At 45.3% G+C, this 25673-nt stretch overlaps 1 protein-coding gene and 1 long non-coding RNA gene across 2 annotated transcripts in view; one reads left to right on the top strand and one right to left on the bottom strand.

Annotated features, from left to right (window-relative positions):
* Positions 1 to 1290: 1290 nt before the first annotated feature.
* VXN (vexin) lies at positions 1291 to 25079 on the bottom strand. The gene is made up of 6 exons (XM_030553203.1): positions 24985 to 25079; positions 18894 to 18949; positions 8935 to 9082; positions 5814 to 5875; positions 4495 to 4583; positions 1291 to 1791 (listed from the first exon to the last, which is right to left on the bottom strand). Exons 1-6 carry the CDS (start codon positions 25049 to 25051, stop codon positions 1605 to 1607), a joined length of 609 nt encoding a protein of 202 aa, XP_030409063.1. The 5' UTR covers positions 25052 to 25079; the 3' UTR covers positions 1291 to 1604.
* Positions 12274 to 25673, top strand: part of LOC115646834 — a 31130-nt gene continuing 17730 nt past the window's right edge. Inside the window, exons 1-2 of the long non-coding RNA XR_003999137.1 lie at positions 12274 to 12489; positions 18906 to 19083. This is a non-coding gene — a long non-coding RNA (uncharacterized LOC115646834). The remainder of the gene's footprint in view (positions 12490 to 18905; positions 19084 to 25673) is intronic.

The raw sequence follows: 25673 nt of genomic DNA, 5'->3' as shown, positions 1-25673 counted from the left end.
ATTGTTAGTACAGTTTGATCTGGACAGGAAATTTTAATAGACTGATCATTTGTCATGGATCAGAGTTTCAGTAAATGTGCACCTGGAAGTCACTCAGGCCCAGAGCCTCAAAGGTATTTGTAGGTGCCCAACTCCCTTGAAATCAATGGGAGCTAAGTGCTTAAATAACCTCAGTTCTGTCTCACCCTCCCTTTGTTTACTCCTGTCTAATAAGCATCAAAAGAGAATAAAAATGTATTGGTGCATGTCCATCAGCAAAGTGTACCTGATTTAAGGTTTGGTTTTTAACTCCTGTACCTCAGAGAAAATGACATTGGGGAGGGTGTGAATTCAGTGGTGGCAGTGGTACAAAATGAACAGCAGGACTTGGCTTTAATGGCACATTGTCATTGCTATGAGGTCTCATAGCAATATACAAAGCTTCTTGTAGGCTTTTCTCTTTGTGAATCTAAGGGCTTGGCTACACTGGAGAGTTGCAGGGCTGGTGGTGGGTTTACAGCGCTGCAACTTAGTAACTGTCCACACCTGCAAGGCACACCCAGCGCTGCAATTCCCTGGCTGCAGTGCTGGCTGTACACCTGGTCTGCTTGGGGTGTAATGATTGCAGCACTGGTGATGCAGCGCTGCTCATCAAGTGTGGCCACCAAAAGCGCTGTTATTGGCCTCCAGGGTATTAGGAGGTATCCCAGAATTCCTGTCCACAACAAACCGGAAGAATGGCTGAACTCTGAGCTCCCTGGAGCAACTTATCTAAAAAACAAACACAGCTGCTCTTTGCTCCAGCGAGCGATGAGTGGAGGCAGGGGAATTGCTTTGGAATGTTCACAGCTGTTTGCTTGAGGAGAGAAGCCACACGGCGGAGGGGGCGGGGGGGGAGTCCGTGTTGAGCTGCTGCTTATGTGGTCTGAAGGCTATTTAGGAGTGCATGATTTGCACTTAGTGAATAAGAGAGAGGTGGGAGAAGGGGTCAAAACTTTTAAAGTGATTGAAGGTAGGTGCTGTGTATCTTCCAGTCCTTAGAACTTGCAAGGCAGGGAGCTGAGAACAATGTCAGCTCCAAAAATCCACTCTCTCTGTCTCCCCCACACTCCCTGTCACACTCCACCCCACCCCACCCCACCCCGTTTTGAAAAGCACGTTGCAGCCACTTGAACGCTGGGATAGCTGCCCACAATGCACCACTCCCAACAGCGCTGCAAATGCTGCAAATGTGGCCACACTGCAGCGCTTTCCCTACACAGTTGTACGAAGACAGCTGTAACTCCCAGCGCTGTACAACTGTAAGTGTAGCCATACCCTAAGTTAATTAGGACCGAATGAGTCAACAGTAGTTTTAGCATTAGCAAATCAAAGGTGGAATCTGTTACAACTGTACTGGTATCAGAAATATTTCAATAAAATATGGCTGTTGAATTAACTCACATTCATCCTTTATTTCCATTACCCTTCCATCTATCCAGGTTAGGCAAATGCCCTGAATAGCACAAGTAATGTTATGTCCTCAGATATTCATCAACAGAGTTACATCCATACCCAGGGAAATCCTGAAGCCTTCTGCCCTTCCTAAAGGAATATTCATCCTGCAAAAGCAAAGCTGAGGCTTGTCAGTCGGCCTCAAAGGCACTGTTTGTTGCCCCCAGATATTCTGATTTCTTCTTGTGCTTCATCCACATTTTCCTCAGGATGCCGGGTGTTCTGCACAAGTTGTTGCCAGTCAAAGGTAAAGAGGCATCTGCTTCTGGGGCGAGGGTTAAGTCATGCTCAGTGTTCTTCCTTGAGTGCTGTCTATGGCTAGAGAACAAAGCAGGACATACAAAATGTTTCTCTCTTGTGGCCCTTTGCGAGGTTCATTCGTATTTTCAATGACTAACTAAACAAGCTGAAATAACCTTGTTTTAACATAAGGAAAAAGGCTACTTAAACTGGGATGTAATTACATTTGTTATAAGTAGATCCCTCTTCCAGCCTCCTGTTCTTTCGACTTTCTCCAACACTGACCCTCTGCGCCAACTGAGCAAAATATGGATTAAATATAAATACAATTAAAATAGTGAAACTAACACTGCAAAACTGAGTGAACAGCTGGACTCTATTTTGTGCAAACATCACCTCTTCCTCTGACTCCTCTTTGACCTCATTGTTGTCATGTCTAGAGGCTTGATTCCACAAACCTCCCTGCTCATGACATCAGTCCCAATGGGATCACATCCTACATTACAACCCAATCCTGAAAATAGTAATGGGTACAGTGTTAACTACTCTCCATTAAAGCCAATGGACTATGGAAGTGTTTCCCAAATAGGGACACTGCTTGTTTAGGGAAAGTGCCTGGCGGGCCGGGCAAGTTTGTTTACCTGCTGTGTCTGCAGGTCCAGCTGATCGTGGCTCCCACTGGCCGTGGTTCGCTGCTCCAGGCCAATGGGAGCTTCTGGAAGCAGCGGCCAATATGTTCCTCGGCCCGTGTCGCTTCCAGCAGCTCCCATTGGCCTGGAGCGGTGAACCGCGGCCAGTGGGAGCCGTGATCGGCTGGACCTGCGGACGTGGCAGGCAAACAAACCGGCTGGGCCTGCCAGGGGCTCTCTCTACACAAGTGGCGTCCCAAGTTTGGGAAACACTGGACTATGGGAAAGGCTATGTTTATGTCACGGAGGCCATGGAAGTCACAGAATCTGTGACTTCCAGAGACCTCCATGACATTCTCTGCTTCAGCTCCAGGGGCTGCAGGACTCTGGAACTCGCAGCCAGTGGGGCCCTGGCAGGGTTCCAGCAACAGGGGCCCCCTGCAAGGTTCAGCGACAGGTGACAGACTCCTGAGGGGGCCCTCAGGGTTCCAGCGATGGGCAACAGCCTTGTGCGGGGGAAAGGAAACGCCTCAGGCGAGCGGCTGAGGGTGTCCCATTTTCTCTTTGGGAATATGGTCACCCTGCAGCTCCCAGCCACCATGGCCAGAGGGGGAACCCACAGCTCCCAGACAACACAGTGGCACAGGAAGCCATGGAGCCGCAGCAGCAAAAGTCACGGAGAGGTCACGGCTTCTGTGAATTTTTGTTTGTTGCCCGTGACCTGTCCGTGACTTTTACTAAAAATAACTATGACAAAATCTTAGCCTTAACTATGGGTATGCCTACACTGGAGCTGGAGGTGTAATTTCCCACATGAGTAGACATACACATGCTAGTTCTGATCAAGCTAGCTTGCTAAAAATAAAGAGTAGTCATAGCAATGTGTGTGGTGGGAAGGGCTAACCACCCTGAGTAATATCCTATCCAAGACTGTAGGTACATACTCAGGACAGCTAACCCCTCCCACCACTAGTACCACCGCGGGCTTCATTTCTATTTTTAGCACACTAGCTTGATCAGAGCTAGCACAAGTATGCCTATTCAAGCTGAAATTCACATCTCCAACCCCAGTGTAGACAACCCCTAAGTCTTGTGGTAAGCAGGTAAGCACTAGGCCCAGTAGTGTTTGTGACATCCTTAGATTGTAAGATCTCTGTAGCAGGGACCATAGGCCAGATCCTCTGCTGATGTAAACTGGCGTAGCTCCATCTATTTCAGTGGAGATACGCCGGAGGAACAGGCCCCAGGTTTATAATTTGAGTGTAAAGGCATGCCCATTACATGTCTAAATAATGATGAGAATAAATATGGGCTGGTTGTTACTGCCTCCACATAGCAATCTATTTATCTACATTCATCTCTGATGTAACTTGATTGACAGATTAATTTACATGAGGAGTCCAATTGGCCCAGAGTAGCCATTTTCTATTTAATATAATTTATCTATTTAGAAAATATAAGGAAACTGCACCTTATGGTGGCTCAGCGCTTTGGGCTAAATTCTGCAGATGACTTCAGTCTGAAGTCATGTAATCAAGGAGTCTGAAGTCAGGTAATCAAGAGCAGAACTTGGCCCAGTATCTCCACATAATGACCATGGCTATTTCTTTTTCTTTCTAAGGGAGACCTTAGCTTGAGTAAATTGGATTCATGATGTCACACTAGTTAGATGTTTATAAATAATTAACTTTCAGAGTGGCGGCCGTGTTAGTCTGTATCAGCAAAAAGAACAGGAGTACTTGTGGCACCTTAAATTTGTTAGTCTCTAAGGTGTCACAAGTACTCCTGTTCTTTTTATAAATAATTACTCAGACATCATTAACTTTTTTTCTGATTAAGCAAGAGAAATTAAATTGACATATGTCCCACACTTAAAATAGCCTTAAGATCTGAAATGCCTAGGTTTATAGTGCATAATCAATAAAATAACACCTTAGGCAAATATTTTGGAAATTAATTACTCATCTACTATAGATCATTGAGATTTGTTACTCCAGTCATGAGTAATTTGCAACTGACTTTTTGTATGTGTGTGTGAACTGATGACCTACACTCTGGGCCACCTGCTGCTTTCCATTACAGACAGAGCCTTAAAGCCCCAGGCAGAACTGCACTAGGAGTGGGTGGATGTAGTGAAAGGGGACTGACTTACTCTTCTGCAGAAGCACTGTCCTGTGTAGCTGGCTCTATGGCTGCAGCCCGTTTCACTGTGATATGGGTGACTGGGGATGTCGAAGGTTGCTGGGGAAGAAAAAGGTCATTAAGAAACTTCTACACGTTTCTCTAATGAATGGGGACTGCAGGTTACTTGGGGACTTAAGGGGAGAGGTTTTTAAACCCCTAACCACAAAATAATCCTTACTAATATGAATAGTCACTTCTATAGATGCACTCTTGTGAGCAAGGATTACTTGTGTGAACAAGGGTTGTGAGACTGATGCCTAAAAAACCCTGTAGGTTTCATTGCTTTTTGGTAAATAATTTCTTCAGTACGAGGGACAACTACTCACCTGCTGTTAGTGGGTGCAACTCCATATTGGGCCCTGACTGTGCCTGTAAAGTGGGGATAATGATCCTGACTTCCTTTGTGAAGCACCTGGAGACCTACTGATGAAAAGGGCTAGATAAGAGCGAGGTATTATTACTACCACTACTTCAGGCTGCAACTAGAGTGGCTAGTTTTGCTGAGGATGTTGGACTTAATTCACTGTGGTCAATATTGTTTAGTGGCTCCACTTTCCTTAAACCAATGTATATGTCACATAGGATTAAACTGAGAAGACTAGACCTTCCTTCTTGCGTTTTTCTAGGGTTGTTCCAAGAAGCAATCATTAAAAATGTCAGACACTACTTTTGCGAATCTAGTCCAATTTGACCAGTTTAAATGCAGGTAGGTGACGTGATTTTTGTATTGGGCGAAAAAGTAAATTCTCTATTCACTTTTTTCACACCATTCATAATTTTATAGACCTCTACCATATATCCCTTTAGTCATCTCTTTTCTAAGATGAACAGCTCAAATCTTTTTTAGTCTCTCCTCTTACGGAAGCTGTTCCATACCCTTGATCCTCTTTGTTTCCCTTCTCTGAACCTTTTCCAGTTCCACTATATCATTTTTGAGATAGGGTGACCAGAACTGGGCACAATATGAATCCATGGTATGCCCACACTGTGAATACAGTGCAATTGTCATATTTTCAGTCTTATTTTTTATCCCTTTCCTAATAGTTACTAACATAGTCTTAGTCTTTTTGACTGCTGCTGCGCTTTGAGCAGACTTTTTCAGAGAGCTATCCACCATGATGCCAAGATCACTTTCTCTGGTTATAACGAGCATTTTAGAACCCATCATTTATCTAGTTGGATTATTTTTTCCAGTGTACATTAGTTTGCACTTCTCACCATTGAATTTCATGTGCTAGTTTAAAGAACATCACATACAGGTAGCTGGTCTTACTGAATTTTACTTACAGAAGATTTGCCATCCAACTGGTTATCACAGGACTTTGATGACTCTTGTTCAGAAATTCCCACTGCAATGCATAATTAAGATGCTATTATTGGTAATTATTTTTCCCTTGGACTTTGTGTAATTAAAAGATTATGTGGAAAGAGCCAGTAATTAGAGTAATAGTCTTATTAGATTTCACTATGGCCAATTGCAAAGATCTATATCACAAAAGGGCTGACTACCTTTTGTTATACAGGAATGGGAGGACTTGGAATTGCTAAAGTAGACTTGCAATGCGGTAGGGCAAAATCACTCAATCTCCCATTCTTTGGCTTTTGAAATGGTAACTTCATTAACAATGGTAGCTATTAACAATGGACCAAACCTTCAGGTCCTTACTTCACGTTTCATTGTGCATGGCCTTGTGTGGAGGCAAAAAAGGAAGCTGCAAAGAACATCTCTCCCACCTCCATCAATTCAGGCATTTCCATACTTTTGAGAGCTTCACTTTGCTACCGTAATAATGTTCTTTTAACATTGTTTTTGTGTGTGTATTTTCCTAGATTTTTTTTTAAAAAGGAAATAGTAAAAACAGAGATTCCATCATATGGCATCATATTGACACCCATGTGGTTCATCAGCAGGGTTGGATCTCCTCCATTTGAGCCAGGGAGCAACAGATAGAAGTAGTAGCTTGTCATCCTCTGTGTGGACTAGATCTAGAGAGGTATGAGAGTGCAGATATTTGTTGACAGCAGAGGAATGGTGAGACTCAGGAATCTTGAGTTCCATTCCAGGGTCTGGAGGAGAATGCGTTCTGGTGGACACAGACACTTCTGCCCATTTCCCACAAGCTTGTCCCAGTCTGCTCCATACCCTCCAACCTGTCCTCCTCCTAGTCCTGCCTTTTTCCCCATCCCTGACTCCTTGTACCAGTCTCATTCCCCTCACCTACCCATTCCTCAGGCTTCTCATCCCAGTCCTACTCTCCCTGCCTGCCAGTCCCAGTACCCCTCCCCTGGCTCCTTGTTTGATTTCTCCCTCACCCTCCTCTACTGTCCCTCAATCCAAGTCTTACTCCTAAAACTCCTCATCTGATCTGTGGGTATGTCTACACTACCCACCAGATCGGTGGGTAGGGATCGATCTATCGGGGATTGATTTATCTTGTCTAGTGTAGATGCGATAAAATCGATCCCCGATTGCTTTGCCATTGACTCTGGAACTCCACCACGGGGAGAGGTGGCAGCTGACTCGCTGCCATCCTCATGGCCAGGTAAATCGACCTAAGATACACCGATTTCAGCTACTCTATTCATGTAGCTGAAGTTGCGTATCTTAGGTCGACCGCCCCCCCCACCCCGTAGACCTAGCCTAAGTCTCTGCCTCCTTGCCCCAGCCTCCTACCTCTCCCTGGCTCTAGTCCCAGTCTCTTTGCCCAGCCACTCCCAATTCTTTCCCCACACTCCCGCTCCTTCTCAGATCTGTCTCATTCCCACTTTCACCCTTCATTGGTTCCTAGTCCGAGTCCCCTTGTCCAGTCAGTCTCCTCTTGAGCTACTATCCTATCTATGTTTCCCAGCTCCCAGCCAACTGGCTCTCAGTTCCCCATCATTTCCCTTAGTGGCTCCCAGTCGCAGTGTCCTTGCCCAACCAGCCCAGCCTCCCCTTTCCCCATAATTGGCTCCTAGTTCCTGCCTCACCTTTCCAGCTCCTAGTCTCCTTGCCCAGCTAATACCAGTCACAGTTTCTCCCCACCTCTAGTCCCAGTCTCCCCAGACTCCTTGTCCCAATCTACTCCTTTCCCTCCTTGCTGGCCCAGCTTTTGTCTCTTCTTCATTCAAAGCAGATGCTGCCTCCTTCAAACTGCCTGTGTGCAAGGGGCTCACTGAGAGCACAGGACAGAAAGGTTCCCTGCTATCAGTTCCAGTGTCTGGCCTCAACTAGGCCTGGAGTACCCATTACAGGGAAAGTCCTCCCGAGCCCCAGTAGCTCTGGGCTGGAGCATGCTGTCACTGTGGGGATGGTCACAGTGAATGTGCACCCTTGTTAGGCTTGAGCAGGCTCAGTGAAATCTACGAAGTCTCTACTGATCATGTGTGAACTGTGTTTTTTCAAAGGCTTAGAACTTGGCCAAATTTGGGTGGATTGTCATGGGCGGCTAAGGGCACATTCATGACACACAGGCCACCTCTCTGCCAAGTTTCATGACTATGCTGCAAACCACATGGGCACTTAGAACTGTTCAAAAAAAAAGTTGCAAGAATTTTTTAACAATGGCAAAAAAAATTATTTTTCTCTTGCCTGGTTCTCAGAAACAGCTGACCTGTTTTGTACTTCTGGAGGAATTCCGTGCCACTGCACATGTGCAGAATTCATGTGCCATGCAGATTTTTTTTTCCCACAGAAAATACATTCTTCAAGAAAGGTATTGTGGTTATGCCTTTCATCCAGCAGGGGCCAGGTTAGGAGGCACAGGATATGGGGGGATGGACAGTGTGGGTCACATGGGGCTGCTGGGGTCACAGTATGAGGTTCAGAAGGGCTAATTGGAGGGACAGATGGGTGGGCGCTGAGTAGGTGAGGTTGAAGGGGGGAGCAGAGCCACATGGGGTTGGAGGGGAGAGGTAGAGTGGGGGTGCAGGGACACATGGGGATGAGGGAAGGAGGTGCAGGGACACATAAGGATGGGTGGAGGAGCAGTGGGTGAGTGGGGGTGCAAGGACACTCCCTGAAGCCTTTGCAGTGCCCTTGAGGGGTGTGGGAAATACATTTCTGTATTGTAGTTTAAATTAATTATTACTCGGAGTTTTGTATTAATATGCCTAGTAAGGAATCTATTTGTCAAAAAACATTTTCTGAATCTTTTTTGTTGTCTATATTGTTACAGAAATAGCCGTTGATAGGTATTTTGAAATAAATTACCAAAATAACACAAACTGGCATGTTTACATTGTGTTATTTTACAAATAAAATATGCAGAATTTTGAAGAATTTTTAATTTTTTGGCACAGAAATTTTTTGAGATAGATACCCATTTTAATGAAAACTTCATGCAACTAGAAGGCTGCAACATCAAACAATGTTCTGAGCAATCAGGACAGAGATGGCAAAGTAATGAAGTCATAGCTGAGGACTTACTGTGCTTGGCAGGACAGAATCCTTCCTGTTCATTCTGCAAGCGGCCAAAGTTCCTCACCACATCTTTGTATAGGACTTGGGTGAGATCACCTTGGCTTGGAAGCAAGTCCTCTGTCCTATAGGGCCGATAATCAGACACTGCCACCACCTACGGGAAAGAGACAAAACTGTCCAATTACAAACATCCTTCGTTGGAGCTATGTATGAATGTAAGGCATTCGAGTCATTACATTGGAATCTCTGTCATTGGTTCTATTGCATTTAGTCCTTCAGCTTGTTTCCCCATAAATGAAAGGGGAATATTTTGATTTTGAAGTGTGAGCATGAGGAATGATAAACATGTTGGAAAATAATCTGCATTCCCTTTGCAGTTGCAATATGTATGTGCATCTTTCCATATTTATATCAAGGGCTAAAGTGCACATTTTAAAAATTACAACTGCTTTTGAAAATGCTGGTTTTTGGATGCCCAACTTGAAACACTGTGGATATAATTATCCATAGCCTTGTATCTTGGGCAGACTTCTTCCCCGTTCGTCTCAGTGGGAGCATCCTCTCCATAGACTACAGGGGTGTTCATGTGGTTGCTTGCTTTAGTGGCCCCTTGAAGAGCACAACGAGCTTGCTTTTGCTTGGAAGAAGTCAAAGGGGAGCTCAGAAGCTGGGCTGCCACAAGAGGGGTGAAGGCACACGCCACAAACCAGGCAGGAGTCTACCATGCACTCTCCCGAGCCATAGTCAGACACATTATCCATTGCACCACTGGCCCCTACAGCTTAGCTTTTCTCTGGGATGGCCATGCTGCCTCTATGAAGCAGAATGGTAGCGTGAGGGGAGACCTTCGTGCTCTCAGCTCTGCTTTCCTCTCCCAGAAGACCAGCAGAGAATGCAAGAAGAAAGGCAGCGGTGGGCAAAGACAACAAATGGGGAGGATTTAAATTCTCATAGGTTATTTCCTAGATTCCCTCCACCCCGCATTCGGGGCTTCATGCTTCAGCTGCAATGATGGTTCTTGGGACTTGAGCCCCACAGGGCACTCCAGCGTTCGGGGCTTCAATCCCATGGGGATGCCTGGGTTGTGGGCTTCAGCCCCGTGGGGTGTGCTGGAGGCTGGGGTTTGAGGGTTCCCCCATGAAGCCTTGCAGAGCCCCTGAAACTGGTTCTTGGCTTTTCCCAGGCATTTGAAAATATTTACCAGCCCTCTTCCAGACAGCTCCAGCTGATTTAAATCCTGATTCCAAGGATGCCAATAGCCGTAGGCCTCTTACTGCTGCTCAAGCAGTCACTACTGGCTCTCATTTAGTTGCTGCAATTTCCCAGGCCCTCTGTAGCAGCTACTCATACTCTGCAAACTCCCAAATGCTCTGCCCACATATTAAGTGGAGTTTGATGATAGGAGCACATTATCCACATTCTTGAAGATCTGCATCAGCTATGACTAAAGGTGCATTCAATCCAAGCTGTAACAAAACCCTGGATGGTTTGGAACCTGGTTATCGGAGGCCCCATCACACACTACCACAATCTGGTCAGCAGAGACACGCAGACTGCACCATTATCAATTGGATGAAGCTGCTGCTGGCAGGGCATTCTCCATTCAGACCCTCAACTATGGATTTCGCTTTCCTCCTTGCTCTGCCAGAGGCCAGATGTGTTAATTTTCGGGCACTCTGCAAAGCCCATCTTTTCTCCCCGGCACTGGGGACAGGGTAGGGAGTGGATTGCTCTTCCCCAGATGTATGACAGAGGATGTGTCACACTCTTCTGTCATACTGGAGGAACTTCAGATCCTTTACTTTGATGTTGACCTCGAGAGAGTGTCTTTGGTAAGTAAGATGCTAGTTGTGAGGGCAAGAAAGAGTATGTGATTGGTTCTGATTTATGCAATTTATGACATGCAGGTGGATTGCTGCATCTACACAGAGCCTCATTGACTTCAGGAACTACCTAACGTGTTACTGTAAGAAGGCAAGATGTAGACAGGCTGGGAAATCAAACCTACTGCAGCCCTGTTTAGATCTAAACAAGATTTGACACTTCTTTAGGTCATCAGCAACACGTTGGGTAAATCACATGGATTATTTTGAAATCACTTTTCTAAATATAACAGTAAATCAAAATCCATGTGGGTTTTGCAGTTATTCAGGTGAATTGCCAATTATTGGCAGAATCATCCACACCAAACAGCATTACTAAGCTGCTCTCTAAATATTTGATTACTGTTTATACTATGCTTTACTGGGTTATCCTGTTCCCATGCTCGTGAATCCTGAGGCCAATTTCCACTGACTTCTGTTACTGAGTTCGACCACTGAGAGTTATGCTTTAAAAGCAGTGAGGCAGTACATAGCGGTGCTGTCTTGTAGCCCCAGTGTTAAAATTAGCTTGAAACGAGTATGGAAAAGTGGGCAAGGTAGGATCCAGGAGTGCTGTACAGTAACGTGTGGGCTATAGCAACAATACACAAAAACACTCTTGGACAGTGGTTCTCAGACTTTTGTAGTGGTGACCCCTTTCCCACAGCAAGCCTTGGAGGGCGACCCCCTCTTATAAATTAAAAACACTTTAAAAATATTTAACACTATTATAAATGCTGGAGATGAAGCGGGGTTTTGGGTGGCCGCTGATAGCTCGCGATCCCCCAGGTAATAATCTTGCGACCCCCTGAGGGGTCACGACCCCCAGTTTGAGAACCCCTGCTCTTGGAATTAACAAACAGCATTCCCATTCCAAAGAGCCGAGCAAACAAATAAAAGTGAAGCAATTAAAGACATGACTTTGATTGCGATTTTGTGTCTTAGCCTCTAAAGATTTATGCGGTCAATGGAAAAATACCATATTTTATGAGCTATGTTCTTGTCACTGGGCAGATTGGGCATTACTTTTAGCAGTAGAAGTGCTAGACTGTACTGCAATATTTGCCACTTTTTTCTGCCATGTAATCAAATGTCAGTTTCAATCAAGACTATTTTTATATAATTCCAGTTCACATTTTGGGGGATGAAGAAGGGAGAATGGGAGGAACAGATGAGGGGTGGAGCTATAGTGAAAATGTCAGAAGGACAAAAACAAGCATATGGAGGGAATGTTTGAATTTTTAAATCATGCATCTTTTTTTTTAATTTCCATGATTGCCCTCTTGGAAAGGATTCATTTTAAAGTGACTGAGGTTACCTCACGAGGTCAGTCACATGAATGTATAAATCACTTAATACAGCACTGGCATGCTCAAGTGCTGCTGCTATGAAAGAACCTGGCAGGTTTCCAGATTGCTTGCTATTTTTGCTCTTGTCTGGGATTAAATTTGTGCATCCACTGTGATTACCAAGGTAGAAGACATCATGCCATCCCAGGCAGACCTACAAAGCTAACAGTAGGCAGATGTACAAATGAAAAAAAATATAACCACTCCTTTTCTTTGTGTGGAAGAAAAAGTTGACCATCACAATATCCTCAAAGGCTTGTATTTTCCAGCACATACGATGCTATTGGATGATTACACATTAGCTGCAGTCAACTGCACTAAACTGAAACATGGAAATCAACAACTACAAGGTTGGTGGTTAGTTATTTTTGAAAGCCCAGTTTATGTCCTTATTTGCAGTGCACAGACTATCCTTGTGCTGTGGTACTCTGATTGTAAACATGAGATCATCAGCATTGACAAAAGAGGACAGTCAAGAGGGTTATTCTCTAGGAATGGAAGAAAAACAAACTATAAATAGGTACAAGATTTCTTTAAAAAAGTGACAAGACAGGCACACGCAGCTCAAATTAAATGTTGCAGAAGCCACTGCCTGATTAGCAGCGACAAATGTATATTGAGATTATAATGATCACGTTAAAGGATAAAAATAGCAGAACAGGATTCTGACTAGAGCGGGTTAAAAGTTTCTGTCAGAAAATGCTGATTTGGTAAAATCAAAATGTTTTGCAGGAATGTCTTGATTTTTGTCAAAAATTTCAAAAGGAGATTATCTAAACATTTCATTTTGATCAGGTTTAAACTAATTTAGATGTATTTTGCTTCGACTTTATCATTTCAACTTTTATATTGTATATTAGTCAAAACAATGAAGTCCAAATGAAACGATAAAGTCCAAATGAAGTATGTCACGGTATTTTGTTTACAGAAAAATTCTGAGATTTCAACTTTTTTGTCCTGATTTAGGACAAAACCAAGTTTTGAAATCTCTGAATTTCCCATGGAGTGGAAATTCCCTTTTTTGACCATTTTAAATTATGATTTAGGATTGTAGGAATGCATGTTTGAGAAGGCTTTTACTCAAACACCCTGAATGTAGACTTTCTGCTGGGACAGATCCTTTTGAGGTTCATGTTCCATTTAAGACCATCCCCTTAAGATATGTGGACGCAATGGGCTGACTGAGCAACCAAGAATAGGCATTGGGATTGCAAGAAATGTAGTGTGGTGTTGTTTTCAGTCCATTGATAGGTGTGCTACACTGCAGAAATAGGGAGGATTCCTGAAGCAGAGAGTGGAGCCTGCTGACTCTGGAGCACAGAGTGAGAGAATAATCTAGAAGGGAGGGAGCAGCTGGGGAATCCACTGCCCCTTAATTCCTCTGGTACCTCCTCTATAGCTCCGATTGAGAGGAACGTGCGAACCTCTTGCCAGAGGAATTGCTCGTGAGAGGGGTCCCTGAAGAGGGACGGGGAGGTGGGGTGAGAGGGAGGAGGCGAAATAAATTGGAGGTGGAGTCCAAATTCCACCGTGCGTAGGAACCAGCGATCCGAGGTTAACTGGAACCACGCAGGGAGGAAGGAGGAAAGGCGGTTGGAAAACTGAAGGGGATCCTGGGAAAGGACTGGTGCTCTGCTCTCGGGCGCACCTTCAAAAGTTCGCTTTCGGGCCCGGCGCTGGTTTGGCGGGACCGGTATTGTGTCCGCCTTGGGACCCAGATTGTCGCCTGCGGTTCCTGCTACTGCGCCTCCTGCCAAAGTCTTGACGCGGTCTGGGCCGGGGGTAAGGGCGCTGGGGTTGGCTACGGAAGGACCTGTGTTGGGTCTGTGGAGTGTGCATCCCGAGGGAATGCATGATCACCCGATTGTCCTTAAGACTCTGTAGCCTAGGGTCCGTCTTCTGGGAGAAAAGGCCCTGGCCTTCAAATGGCAGGTCCTGGATGGTGTGTTGTAGTTCAGGAGGTAGACCTGACACTTGCAGCCAAGAGATCCTCCTCACAGTAATTCCTGGGCCGGTTTCTGTGTCGAGGGAGGCCTGCAGGGACGTCCGTGCCACCTTCTTTCCTTCCTCGAGAAGGGCTTGGAATTCCTGGCGGGAGTCTGGTGGGACCATCTCAGTGAACTTACCCACTGACTGCCAAGTGTTATAGTTATATCTATTGAGCAGGGCCTGTTGGTTCGCCACCCTGAGTTGGATGCCCCTTGCAGAGTAGACTTTACGTCCCAACAGGTCCATCCGCCTAGCCTCCCGGGATTTTGGGGCAGGGGCTTGCTGGCCATGGCGTTCTCGCTCATTGACGGATTGAACCACCAGGGAGCATGGAGGAGGATGGGTATATAGGTATTCATACCCTTTGGAGGGTACCACATACTTTCTTTCCACCCCTCTGGCCGTAGGAGGGATAGACGTCGGAGATTGCCAGATTGTGTCCGCTTTGACTTGGATAGAGCCTATAAACGGCAAAGCTACGCGGGTTGGGGCATCCGCCGACAGTATGTCTATCACTGGGTCCTCAACTTCAGGGACCTCCTCCACCTGGAGATTGATATTTAAGGCAACTAGCCTCAAAAGATCCTGGTGAGCTCGGAGGTCGATAGGGGTCGGGCCCAAGGAGGATGTACCGGCCACTGCCTCTTTGGCTGAAGAGGAGGACGACAGACTCGGTACAGTCGTTCCTGGAGGGACTCTTGGTCCGGAGGTACGTCAGGGTCCGGGAGGGCCTGAGGGTCCAGTACCTGAGGAGAGTGATCTGTACCCACTGGAGGGGGGCGGCTAACAGTGGCCTCTGGTGCGCGATGTTCCGACGCGGCGGAACGTGATGGTACCGTGGGCTTGCCTTGGTCCTGGTGATATGCTCAAGGCGTCCAAAAGGACCGCTGATGAGGATCTTGGTCTGGACCTTGAGCCTCATGGAGAACCCGGCTGTGCGCCTCTGAATCAGGATAGGTGGCACTATCCGCGTGCGATGACTCAGACGCGTGCCTCGATGGCCATGGCAGAGCGGAGGCTGTTTGAGGGTAAGCCCTGTCTCTAGGGTACCGTATATCGTGCCACACCAGGGAGCGGTACTGGGATCCGTAACGGTACCGAGAGCGTGATCGGGACCTGCAACCGGCGTAGTGCCGGGAGGTCGACCGGGATCTGGACACTCTGTGATGAGAGCAGCTGCGGTGCGAACAGTGCTGGGAGCTGGACCAGTGCCAGGAATATTGGTCCAGAGAGCGGGACCTCGAGCAGTGCTGCGAGTGCGACCGGTACCGGCAGGAGAGCGGTACCGGGACTGCGAGCGGCGCCTGGATCTGGAGCGATGGCGAGATCGAGAGCGCTGATGGGATCTCGATCTTGAGTGCTGTCTGCCTGAGGTGCCGATGGAAGGTGGTCTTTTTTGGCCGGCTTGCCTGTCGATTGAATAACCCGCACTGGCAGTGCCAGGGGTTGAGGCAGGGCGGGCTCCGTTAAGGCAATAAGTTCCCTCGCCGTTGCAAATGTCTCTGGCGTACTGGGAACGAGAAGCTCTACCAAGGCATGTGCCGGGGAGCTGTCACGCACCGGACTCAACAGCTCTTGCACTGCCGGAATCAACGGTGCAGAGGTTGTCGGCGCCGTGGCAGTTGGTGGTGCCGGGCGGCTCAACTTAGTTTGTTGCTCAGACCGCGGTGCAGATACTGAGGCTGCTGGAGCTTTAAGCTTCTTGGCATGTGGGGAGAGGGAGCGGTGCCGGGCCAGTTTCTGTGCCAGTGACGGTTGGTGCCAAGCTGTCTTCACGGTGCCAGCACTCTCCGGTGCCGATGAGGCACTTCTCCCCAGCATGGACTGTCCGGCCGGCGGTGCTGAAGGTGGAGGAGTGAAGGCTGCCTCCATTAGGAGCTGCTTAAGGCAAAAGTCCCGCTCCTTTTTCTTCTGTGGCTTGATTTGCAGATCCGGCACTTGTCTGCAAGGTGGGATTCCCCCAAGCACTTGAGGCAAGAGTCGTGGGGGTCTCCCGTGGGCATCGGCCGGTGGCAGGCCGAGCACGGTTTGAAACCCGGTGAGCCAGGCATGGGCCTGGGCACTGGGAGAGGGAAAGGGCTAATTCCCGATCCTCTGAACTATATACACTAACTACGTTTACAAAAATTTATTAACTAGAACTACAGAAAATAAACTATATACACAGTAAGTATTAGAACGAGTGAAAAGCTAGGGAGGTGGAGATCAGCTACTGTTCCAACGACCGACACGGGCGGTAAGAAGGAACTGAGGAGCGGATGGGTCGGCATGGGTATATATTCGGTGCCATAGCGGCGCCACGCCAGGGGGCGCCCAGCCGACCCACCGAGTGTTGCTAGGGTAAAAATCTTCCTACGGACATGCATGCGGCGCGCACACACCTACTTGGAATGGATATGAGCAAGCACTCGAAGAAGAACACTGACTTTTTAGTGAGATAAAATGAGGGGGAGGCAGCCTCCAGCTGCTATGATAGTCCAGGCAGGACATTAAATGGTGGAGGGGAGAGAAGCCCAGTATCCCGCTGCTATGATAGTCCAGGCAGTACAGAATCTTTTCTTTAGACATGAAAGGGGAGCGGGGAGGGCTGATGGAACTCAGCCCCCAGTTGCTATGATGAGGATGGTTACCAGCTGTTCTGTACCATCTACCGGGAATGACTGGGAGTCATTCCTATTTTTACCCAGGCGCCCCCTGCCGACCTCACCTGAGGCCAGCCAGGAGCACTCACGGGATGATGACAAGGATGGCCACCAGTCCTTTTGTATGGTATCATCTGCCACCAGGGAGGGAAGGGGAGAGGATGCTGGTATTCAGTGCCGCAGCACCGCATCTACCAGCAGCATGCAGTAGACATAAGGTGACATATAAAAAAGTCAAGAAACGATTTTTTTCCCTTTTCTTTCACGGGAGGGGAGGGGTGGTAAATTGACGAGATATACCCTGAACCACCCCAGACAATGTGTTTGACCCTACAGGCATTGGGAGCTCAGCCAAGAATGCAAATGCTTTTTGGAGACTGTGGGGACTGTGAGATAGCTGGAATCCTCAGTACCTCCTTCCTCCCTCCCTCCATGAGCGTCCATTTGATTCTTTGGCTTTCCGTTACGCTTGTCACACAGCACTGTGCTGTGGACTCTGTATCATAGCCTGGAGATTTTTTTTCAAATGCTTTGTCATTTCGTCTTCTGTAATGGAGCTGTGATAGAACAGATTTGTCTCCCCATACAGCAATCAGATCCAGTATCTCTCGTACTGTCCATGCTGGAGCTCTTTTTGGATTTGGGACTGCATCATCACTCGTGCTGATCAGAGCTCCACGCTGGGCAAACAGGAAATGAAATTCAAAAGTTCGCAGGGCTTTTCCTATCTACCTAGCCAGTGCATCCGAGTTCGAATTGCTGTCTAGAGCAGTCACAATGGTGCACTGTGGGATACTGCCCGGAGGCCAATACCATCGATTTGCGGCCACACTAACCCTAATCCGATATGGTAATACCGATTTCAGCGCTACTCCTCTCGTTGGGGAGGAGTACAGAAACCGGTTTAAAGAACCCTTTATATTGATATAAAGGGCCTCGTTGTGTGGACGGGTGCAGTGTTAAATCAGTTTAACGCTGCTAAAATTGGTTTAAATGCATAGTGTAGACCAGGCCAAAGAAAGAGCAAGAGAGACACACAATAAAGGGACTTGGAGGGCACTATGAGCTGGCTAGATGGATTTTGGGAGGGCAAGGGAGGGAAAAGGGGGCCCTAAGACAAGAAGGCCAGGCCCAAATAGCTGTGCCAGAGTATCTAAGCCTGGCAAATAGCCTTTCACAGGGGCTAAGTATAAGACTTGTGTTATTTCCACTGCAGCAATGTGGAATAGATGAGTTCAGGCTTGGGACCCCCAGGAGCTGTATGGACACATAAGTAGACACAGTCCCTGCCATGAAGAACTTACAGGCTATTTAAGGGAAAGCTGCAACAAATGAGTGTAATAAACAGTAGGAGGGAAAGGAGAAGTGAGGATGAGGGCAGGATCACACAGCTGCACAAGCTGGTGAGGGTTTTTCACAATAAGCTTTTGAAAAAGTTTAATAACTAACTGCTCGGACTCCTTTGGGTTCACTTGTTAGCTCTCCTTCACACCCACACAAGGGAGTCAAAAGGTGTAAGGATCCCCACTACTTCCCTGCATGGGCTATCCATAATTGTAGCTTATGTGTGTGCATGTGTGTATCTGCGCGTCGGGCAGGGAGGGGGAATCAACTGCTGTCATTCTTTAGCAGCTGGGTGAGGAGTGGGTAATCAGGAGTGGACAAAGCCTTGGCTCCAACCCCCAGTGCACAAGCCAGTGCTCCCAGTGCACAAGCTAATGGTCCAGCACTGGTACAGAGGGGAATGCAAGCCGTGCTAGCAAAAAAGGCTGGCACAGATTGCATCTCTCTGGATCAAGGGGGAAGTACCAGAGTGTGAGTCTCAGAGGGAGTCACAGGCTGGTTCCTGAGGTGAACTACCCTCCCAGCTCCTTCAGACAATCATTTTCTGAGAAGATATTACATCATTTATTTTGTTATAATGTTTAAAATTAATTTTGAATAATTTTGCTTGGAAAAAAAACCAATCTTTTTGAAGAGTTAAAAAAACCTTTTTCTAAATACCTGCAAATTTTCCAGAAACTTTCTAAAAGTTTTCCCCAACTCCAGACACCATTTCAGTTCTATGCTCCCCATGCCCCAACCTGGAAACTTGAATACAAAAAAATGGATACTTTTCTTACTCTCTTTGTTAGGATGTGTTGTGTGCTTTTGGCTTTTCTTCTGGCTGGACTACATGCTGCAAAGAGAATGAAAGAAACACGATCAGCGTGCAGTAGTGGCTGACACAAGAGACGACAGCTTCAGACACAGATGTATATTAAGTACTATTTAGGCTTTTGTTGATTAGCAATAGAAACTGGCAAATCTCAGGTTGGTGTAACTTGTTATGAGATCATCAAAAATGCAAGCACCATTTATTTGAAATGTCATTACCAGCTCTGATGCGGTGTCTTTGTAACACTAACAGACTGCAGATGGTGGTGGGTGGGATTGAACCTGGGGCCTTTGACGTGTAGCGCATGAGCCTCTGCTGCATGAACTAAAAACCTTATGCTGCTTTGTGAAGGCTGTAGGGCAGATTCATTACTCTCACTCTCTCTAAGGCCACGTCCAGACTAGGAATTAAAATCGATTTTAGATACGCAACTTCAGCTACGAGAATAACGTAGCTGAAGTCGAATTTCTAAAATCGAGGTACTCACCAGTCTGGACGGCGCCGCATCGATGTCCGCGGCCCTCCGTGTCAATTCCGGAACTCTGTTCGGATTGATGGAGTTCCGGAATCGATGTAAGCGCGCTCGGGGATCGATACACCGCGTCCAGACTAGACGCGATATATCGATCCCCGAGCAATCGATTTTAACCCGCCGATGCCGCGGGTTAGTCTGGACGAGGGCTAAGTGGTCTCAGTGCCATTAGATGGGACAGAGCACCACACCCAGGAAGCGTGTGAGTTATATCTTCACTCTGCCTACAATAGCATGCAGTGCTGGGACATGTTTCTTGTTCCACAGAAAGAACCATGGAGTACCAGGCATAGCTGGCAACATTGGAATTGTGTTTTGGTGGATGTAGCTGGCAGCACCACTCTCTCACAATATTTGTGATAATCTTGAAGTGCCATGTAATTACATGAGATTCTTGGCTTTCGTTTAAAAAAAATGTAAATTGCTAGCTCTTGTAATTCAGGAGAGAAGCTGGAAAAAATGTGGCCACAATGCACCCGAAAGACACAAAAACTAGAAGATAAATAAAAAGAACCCCAAAAGTGGCATTAGTAATATCTCATGCAACTATTTTTAAGCCAATGTCATGATTTTTTAAATTGAGGTTTGCAAGGCTGTAGCAGTGATGTTAGGTGAAATATGCACGTGAAAATAGTTTGTACACATTCCTTTTACTCATGAAATTTAGGAAGCGGAAACAAAGTCTCTATAGTAGTAGATGGTGCTTCTAACAACGTCTCCAAATGAAACTGATTTTCTTAGAGGAGGAAACGGGCTAATATGGCTTTCAAAATCTACAATGCTTTTACTTACATCAAATACCACCAAGAGAAGGACCTTCAATTCAAATGACCTCGCAGAGGAAACCCAAACCTCTTGCTTTCTTCTAATTGGGAAATAAAAACAAGAGGGGACATAGCCTGGAAAAAACATCCCTCCCAGATTTTTAGGATCACTGCGTAGCTGCCATATTGTGAAGTCTTCATTAATTAGAGCTGTGTGAGTAGTTCCTTTCAAATTTCACCTGGTTTCATTACCCAGTTGACACAGGCCAAGCTAATGACATTTTTGGAGAGGGCCTAGGCCCAGACTCAAGTGAACATGGGCCAGTTTATAGTTTTATATGGAGATGAGAGGTAGGTTTGAACTGTGGACTTCAGAGCCAGGTAATCTAGCTGTGCTGATGGAACATATTTGTGACACAGTGTACCTCAGAATGATGCCTTGTAACCCTCATAGTCATATATCACTGTGATATTTTGTACAAATCATGCCATGTAAGGTATCATATGAAAAGTCATGCTCTGCTGAAACCCAGTGTTCTGTCCAAACATGCCTATCATTAGCGTGTATAAAGTTATAAGATTGTGTTGTTTGGGTGTTACTGAAATGTGCTGTAAGTTTGCTATTGACATGTAAAGGATCTGTGCCTAGGTGGGTATTTCTCAACTGTGTAACTCAACTATCCAAGCCTCACACAATGGAAACTGCTGGATCACTGTGACTTGGGGACTGCTTGTTCACTGTGGCTCAGCAAAGCCAACCAAGCTATGCCTGGGCTAGGGTTTGCGAGGCACACGGGCCAAGGGTATAAAACAAGTGACAGTAGCATCATGTCTTAGCCTTGCTTTTCCCACACCTTTGCGGGACACAGCTGGGATGCCAAGAAGACAAATATCATCAGAGGAGACTGGTCCAGGTTTCAGGGGGAAGTCTGTGCACTAAGGACTCTAACATCCAAGGAACGAGAATATTACTTGATATAATACTGTCTAGTGTAATAAGGTTTAAGATTTAGATTGTGTGCTTATTTTTATTGTCTGTGGTAACATCTCTGACCTTTTATGCTTACCACTTATAATCACTTAAAATCTATCTATCTTTCTATAGTTAATAAACCTGTTTTATATTTACCTAAAACAGTGTATTTTGCTTAAAGTGCTAGGGAATTCTCAGCTCAGTTACAAAGGCTTGTGTGTATCCTCGCGACATTGAAGGAGGGATGGACTGGGTTATAAACTTACAATACAGGCTTCTGACCAGGGCAGAATGCTGCAGCTCAGGGATGCAAAGTCAGGGAACTGGGGGGATTTTCATGCAATCTAGCTGGGTTGTGGGGGTCCACCTGCAGTTGTGCTGAGTGATAACAGCTTCCGGAGGGGTTTGCTGGTTGTCACTAGCAAGACATTGGAAAAGACAACCCAGGCGGTACCTCAGTTCCAGGTTGTACCCCAGGGATCCCATCACAATATTAATGACTTTTTATTAAGCTATGAAAATATATACATTATTGCCCCTTTGGCTTGATCAGTTAACCACTATTCTGGGCCTAGCTGTATTGTTTCTGTTCAAAGAGAAAACTGATAGTGTGTGAGAGAGAGAGAGATTTGTTTGGTGCAATCCCTTTTATTTGCAAAAAACGTGTTCAGGGTAACAGGACTTGTCTACAATGGAAATAAAGAACAGCAGGCAGTGTCTTTGCTCACAATTCTAAGCCTGCCAATGCAGCCAGCACTCTGCCCAAAAGAAACTCTTTTTCTTGGAGCCATACTATCCATGCTTCTCTCACTGGCTGCTTGATTCTGCCACTGACACACAAACCTGCAATCCAGTCAATGCACTTGTGTTTTTGCCATTCATTCCCAGAGAAACCCCTCTTATTCTCCCTGAGTTAGTTTTTGCTCAGGAATTCCATATGGCCAGTGCTGTGGGTAGTGGCTTATATGCACCTATATTAGTGCATAAATGAGCTCAATTGCTTCTTCCATTTGGCCAGAATGGAAGGCAGCTAGCATACCCAGCTGCTTCAATGAGGGCTTTGCTTGCCCATAGATCAACGACATGCTTGCTGGTAGCCACCAACACCCTCCAGCACACCAGTATGTTTAAGCTGAATGGTCTTGTGTTTCCTCGCCCCATCCCCTTCTTGTTACTTGTTGCCTTTCTTTGGATCTTTAAAGCTAGATTGTAAACTTTCTGGGGCAGGTTTGGCCCCGGTCTTACTCTTTGTGCTGTAAAGTGCCTCGCACACATTTGCGTGCTGTGCAGTGAGTAGGAATAATTAATCATTTCTCCAGCATTCAAACATGTCCTACTGTTCTTAAGTTAGGAAGTTTTTCCTAAACTTTAATCTAAATCTACTTTGCTGTAGTTTGAGGAGGTTTGGGGTTCAGGGATTCTGTTCAGTCTTAAACTCTGGTCAAAACCAAATGAAGCCTGCAGTTTTGGATGGTTTGTTGCAAAATCAGGTATAACTCTTAATCTCCAGTTGGAGTTTTGCTTTGCGTTCTTGGAATCATTCAAATTCAGGGGTTACCAACACAAATGAATGTTTGTAAGGCACTTTGAAGATGTGCTAACTCTAGGTATTATAATTTGATGAATGAATCATTTAATGCTACGATTCTGGCTTTCTCTATACTACTATGAGGTATCGTTAATATTGGACACTCATCTCCCATTAATAACACTTTGCTCTTACACAGATTTTTTTCATCCAATAGTCTTGAAAGGGCTTTGCAGAGATGAATGTGTCTGACCATGCAGAGTTTACAGAGAGGGAAACTGAGGCACAGTGAAGTTAAGATCAAAGTTTTCAAACTTGAGTGCCTAATGGTGGGCACCTAGACCCATATTAGTGGCTTAATTTTAGAGGTCCAGAGCACCTGTAGCTGTCACAGAAAATCAGGCCACTATTTAGATGTCTTAATATGGATTTAGGTGTCTAACTTTAGCAAGCCAGGTTCAAAAATTTTGGCCTGTATTATGTTTCCATGGTTATACAATAAGACAGTAGCAAAAGCAGGAATAGGTCCAAACTCCACTGATTTTCAGGTCTACGCTCTAACCTCATCTAGACAATACTGCCTCCCTATAACACGTGGTGCTTGCTCACTTGACTCACTACACTGAGAATGTGCTTCCAGGTAAGAAATAGTTACAGGTATGTATAAAATGTGACACAGTGTTCAGCTGCAGGAGGGGGGCTGTATAAGCATCAGTTAAAATAATACACATGCCATTAAGTAGTTATGGCTCCAGTTTCATCAAGTTTATTGAGTGGGAGGGAATTCACAAGCATCCCTACAATCCTTTGCCTTGTGAGGTTTATATCTGAAAACAGTGCAAGAGGGAGACAAAATCAACTGAACAGAGTGAAGGGGATTTTCCGTAAATGATATAAATAAGCTATGGCTCGTTTTTGAAGCTGCCCAGAGGTGTCCAATGAAATGAACAAACAAACAACCCCCCCACCCCCTCCAGTCTAGATTTCACCGGGTAAGTAACGGCTACATTCACTGATGCCTTACAAACAAAACATTTTATCAAAGAGGAGGCAGACAAGTTTAACTGATAGAAAAATTACCTATGTCTCTCAGGGCAGTTAACCTATTTAATGTCTTACTGGACAGTGCAGGGTAGTGTTGAGTTTCCATATTTTCTCTGATTTGGGAAAATATTTTGTTATTTGAATTATGTCGCTGATGCCCAGATACTCCATGGTGAGTTCCTGATAAATGTGTGGGCACATTTTCAGCTTATTTATGAGCCACTGGCCAAATCATTGCATGTGTTCTGCCAATGTAAGCAGCAATCAGCCTACATGAGCTGAGGAAAGGAACTGCATGAAAGGGAAGGCACGGTACTGGCAAACATACAGCTATTTGAATAGCCATTGAAGTATGAGTGAATCATGAAGCTAGACATTAGTGACCTACTTGCACAGGAATACAATGACAGCAGGGAAAACAGCAGAGAGACCATTGAACCTTTTTTTCTTGATGGGGGATATAAATTCTAGCAGAAACATGCTTCTGTAATTTGCCTGCTGAAAGGATGTTTATATAAATGATCCACAGAATTTAACAGATGAAAACAGTTACAATGCTGGCCACATCAGTGGGTCTATTCATGTTGAGAAAATAAGCAGCAGAGTGCCCGCATTTACAGCTTGCAAATGCAGATTAGATCTGTCCCCCACAAATAGTTTTTCATGCTATTATCTGGCTTCTTTTGGTATAAGCAGTTATTGAGTTTAAACTATGTTCTTCACTCAAATGCATACTGTGTTTTGTCTGGTATTTCTTCTTCAAATTATCAGATGTAAGTCAGGTTAATACACATTCATTCCTAAGACATGATTTTGGAAATGTTCCCTTTATTGATCCAGCAGACACTTGCTCAATATATAGCCAGTTCCGGTGAGTGAATAACTCTTCATGGAATTACATTGTTATTTTCTATGTCATAAACCAGCCTTACTGTTGTGAGCTATGCCTTACTGATCACCTATTCAGAATATAAACCAAATCACATGGCCTCAAGAACATTCATCTCACATTTTTTCCTGTGGAAATATTTCACATATCTACATTATCCAGGCATCTGCATGCATTAGCTTCAGAGCAACTAGCGAACACAGAAGTGCAAGTACAATACAGTAGAACAAAGAGATGAGTTTATCACTTGAAAGGATTTCTCTACCAGTAAAACATTCTAGATAAAAGACAGCACTGTCTGCTACTCTGCTTTAACATGTACTCACATTTGGATGAAATCACAGTGGTGAAAACTTCTAAATTTTCATCACTACAGCTGTAAATCTGGTGCATTTTTCACCTCTCTCTTCCGACTGCCTGTCGGCTTCATGCAACTGCTCTGAACTTCTGGTAAATAGGTTTCACTAATCCAATCTGGCTCTGTGATCATTGTCCAGATCTACAAAAGACAGATTGATGCTGTGATCTCATCTCATTCCATATTCTTAATTGTAACATTTTCTACTACCATCTGGCTTTATATGAATTCTATGAATGCAAAGATTTAATTTAGCTGTTACTTAAGCCTTTGCCACATTTTGTTTTGTGTCCTTCCTCCTATACAGGTTGCCAAAGCCTCAGGAATAAAAATGGTTAGTAATGTAAGCAAGCTAGGTCTGTTTTGTACAGCTGGTGAATTATCAAATTGGGTATCTGTTCTTTGAAAAGCTACTGCTAGGCATTCTTTTTATGATTTTTCTTAGGTTTCATGTTATATATTCTTTTCCATTTTTAAGTCTCTCCATATAATGGGAATCCAGTAATTGACACATGTAGTAAAAAAGTATATTGTATTTCAAAGTTTCTATAACTGCAAATTTTTCAAACATGGGTGCCAAAAGCTGGGAATCTAAATCCATATTCAGACACCTTAATAAATGGCTAACTGCCAAAAGGTGCTGAGCCCGCATTGAAA

This window comes from Gopherus evgoodei, chromosome 2 (assembly GCF_007399415.2).
Source record: "Gopherus evgoodei ecotype Sinaloan lineage chromosome 2, rGopEvg1_v1.p, whole genome shotgun sequence".
Taxonomy (NCBI): domain Eukaryota; kingdom Metazoa; phylum Chordata; order Testudines; family Testudinidae; genus Gopherus; species Gopherus evgoodei.
This window is presented reverse-complemented; position numbering and strand designations above follow the sequence as displayed.

Coding starts and splice junctions, on each gene's coding strand:
- VXN (XM_030553203.1), bottom strand. CDS start 25,051: ATGCACCAGATTTACAGCTGTAGTGATGAAAATTTAGAAGTTTTCACC. Junction 18,950..24,984: donor CACTGTGATTTCATCCAAAT/GTGAGTACATGT, acceptor TTCTCTTTGCAG/CATGTAGTCCAGCCAGAAGA. Junction 9,083..18,893: donor AACACATCCTAACAAAGAGA/GTAAGAAAAGTA, acceptor TCTTTCCCGTAG/GTGGTGGCAGTGTCTGATTA.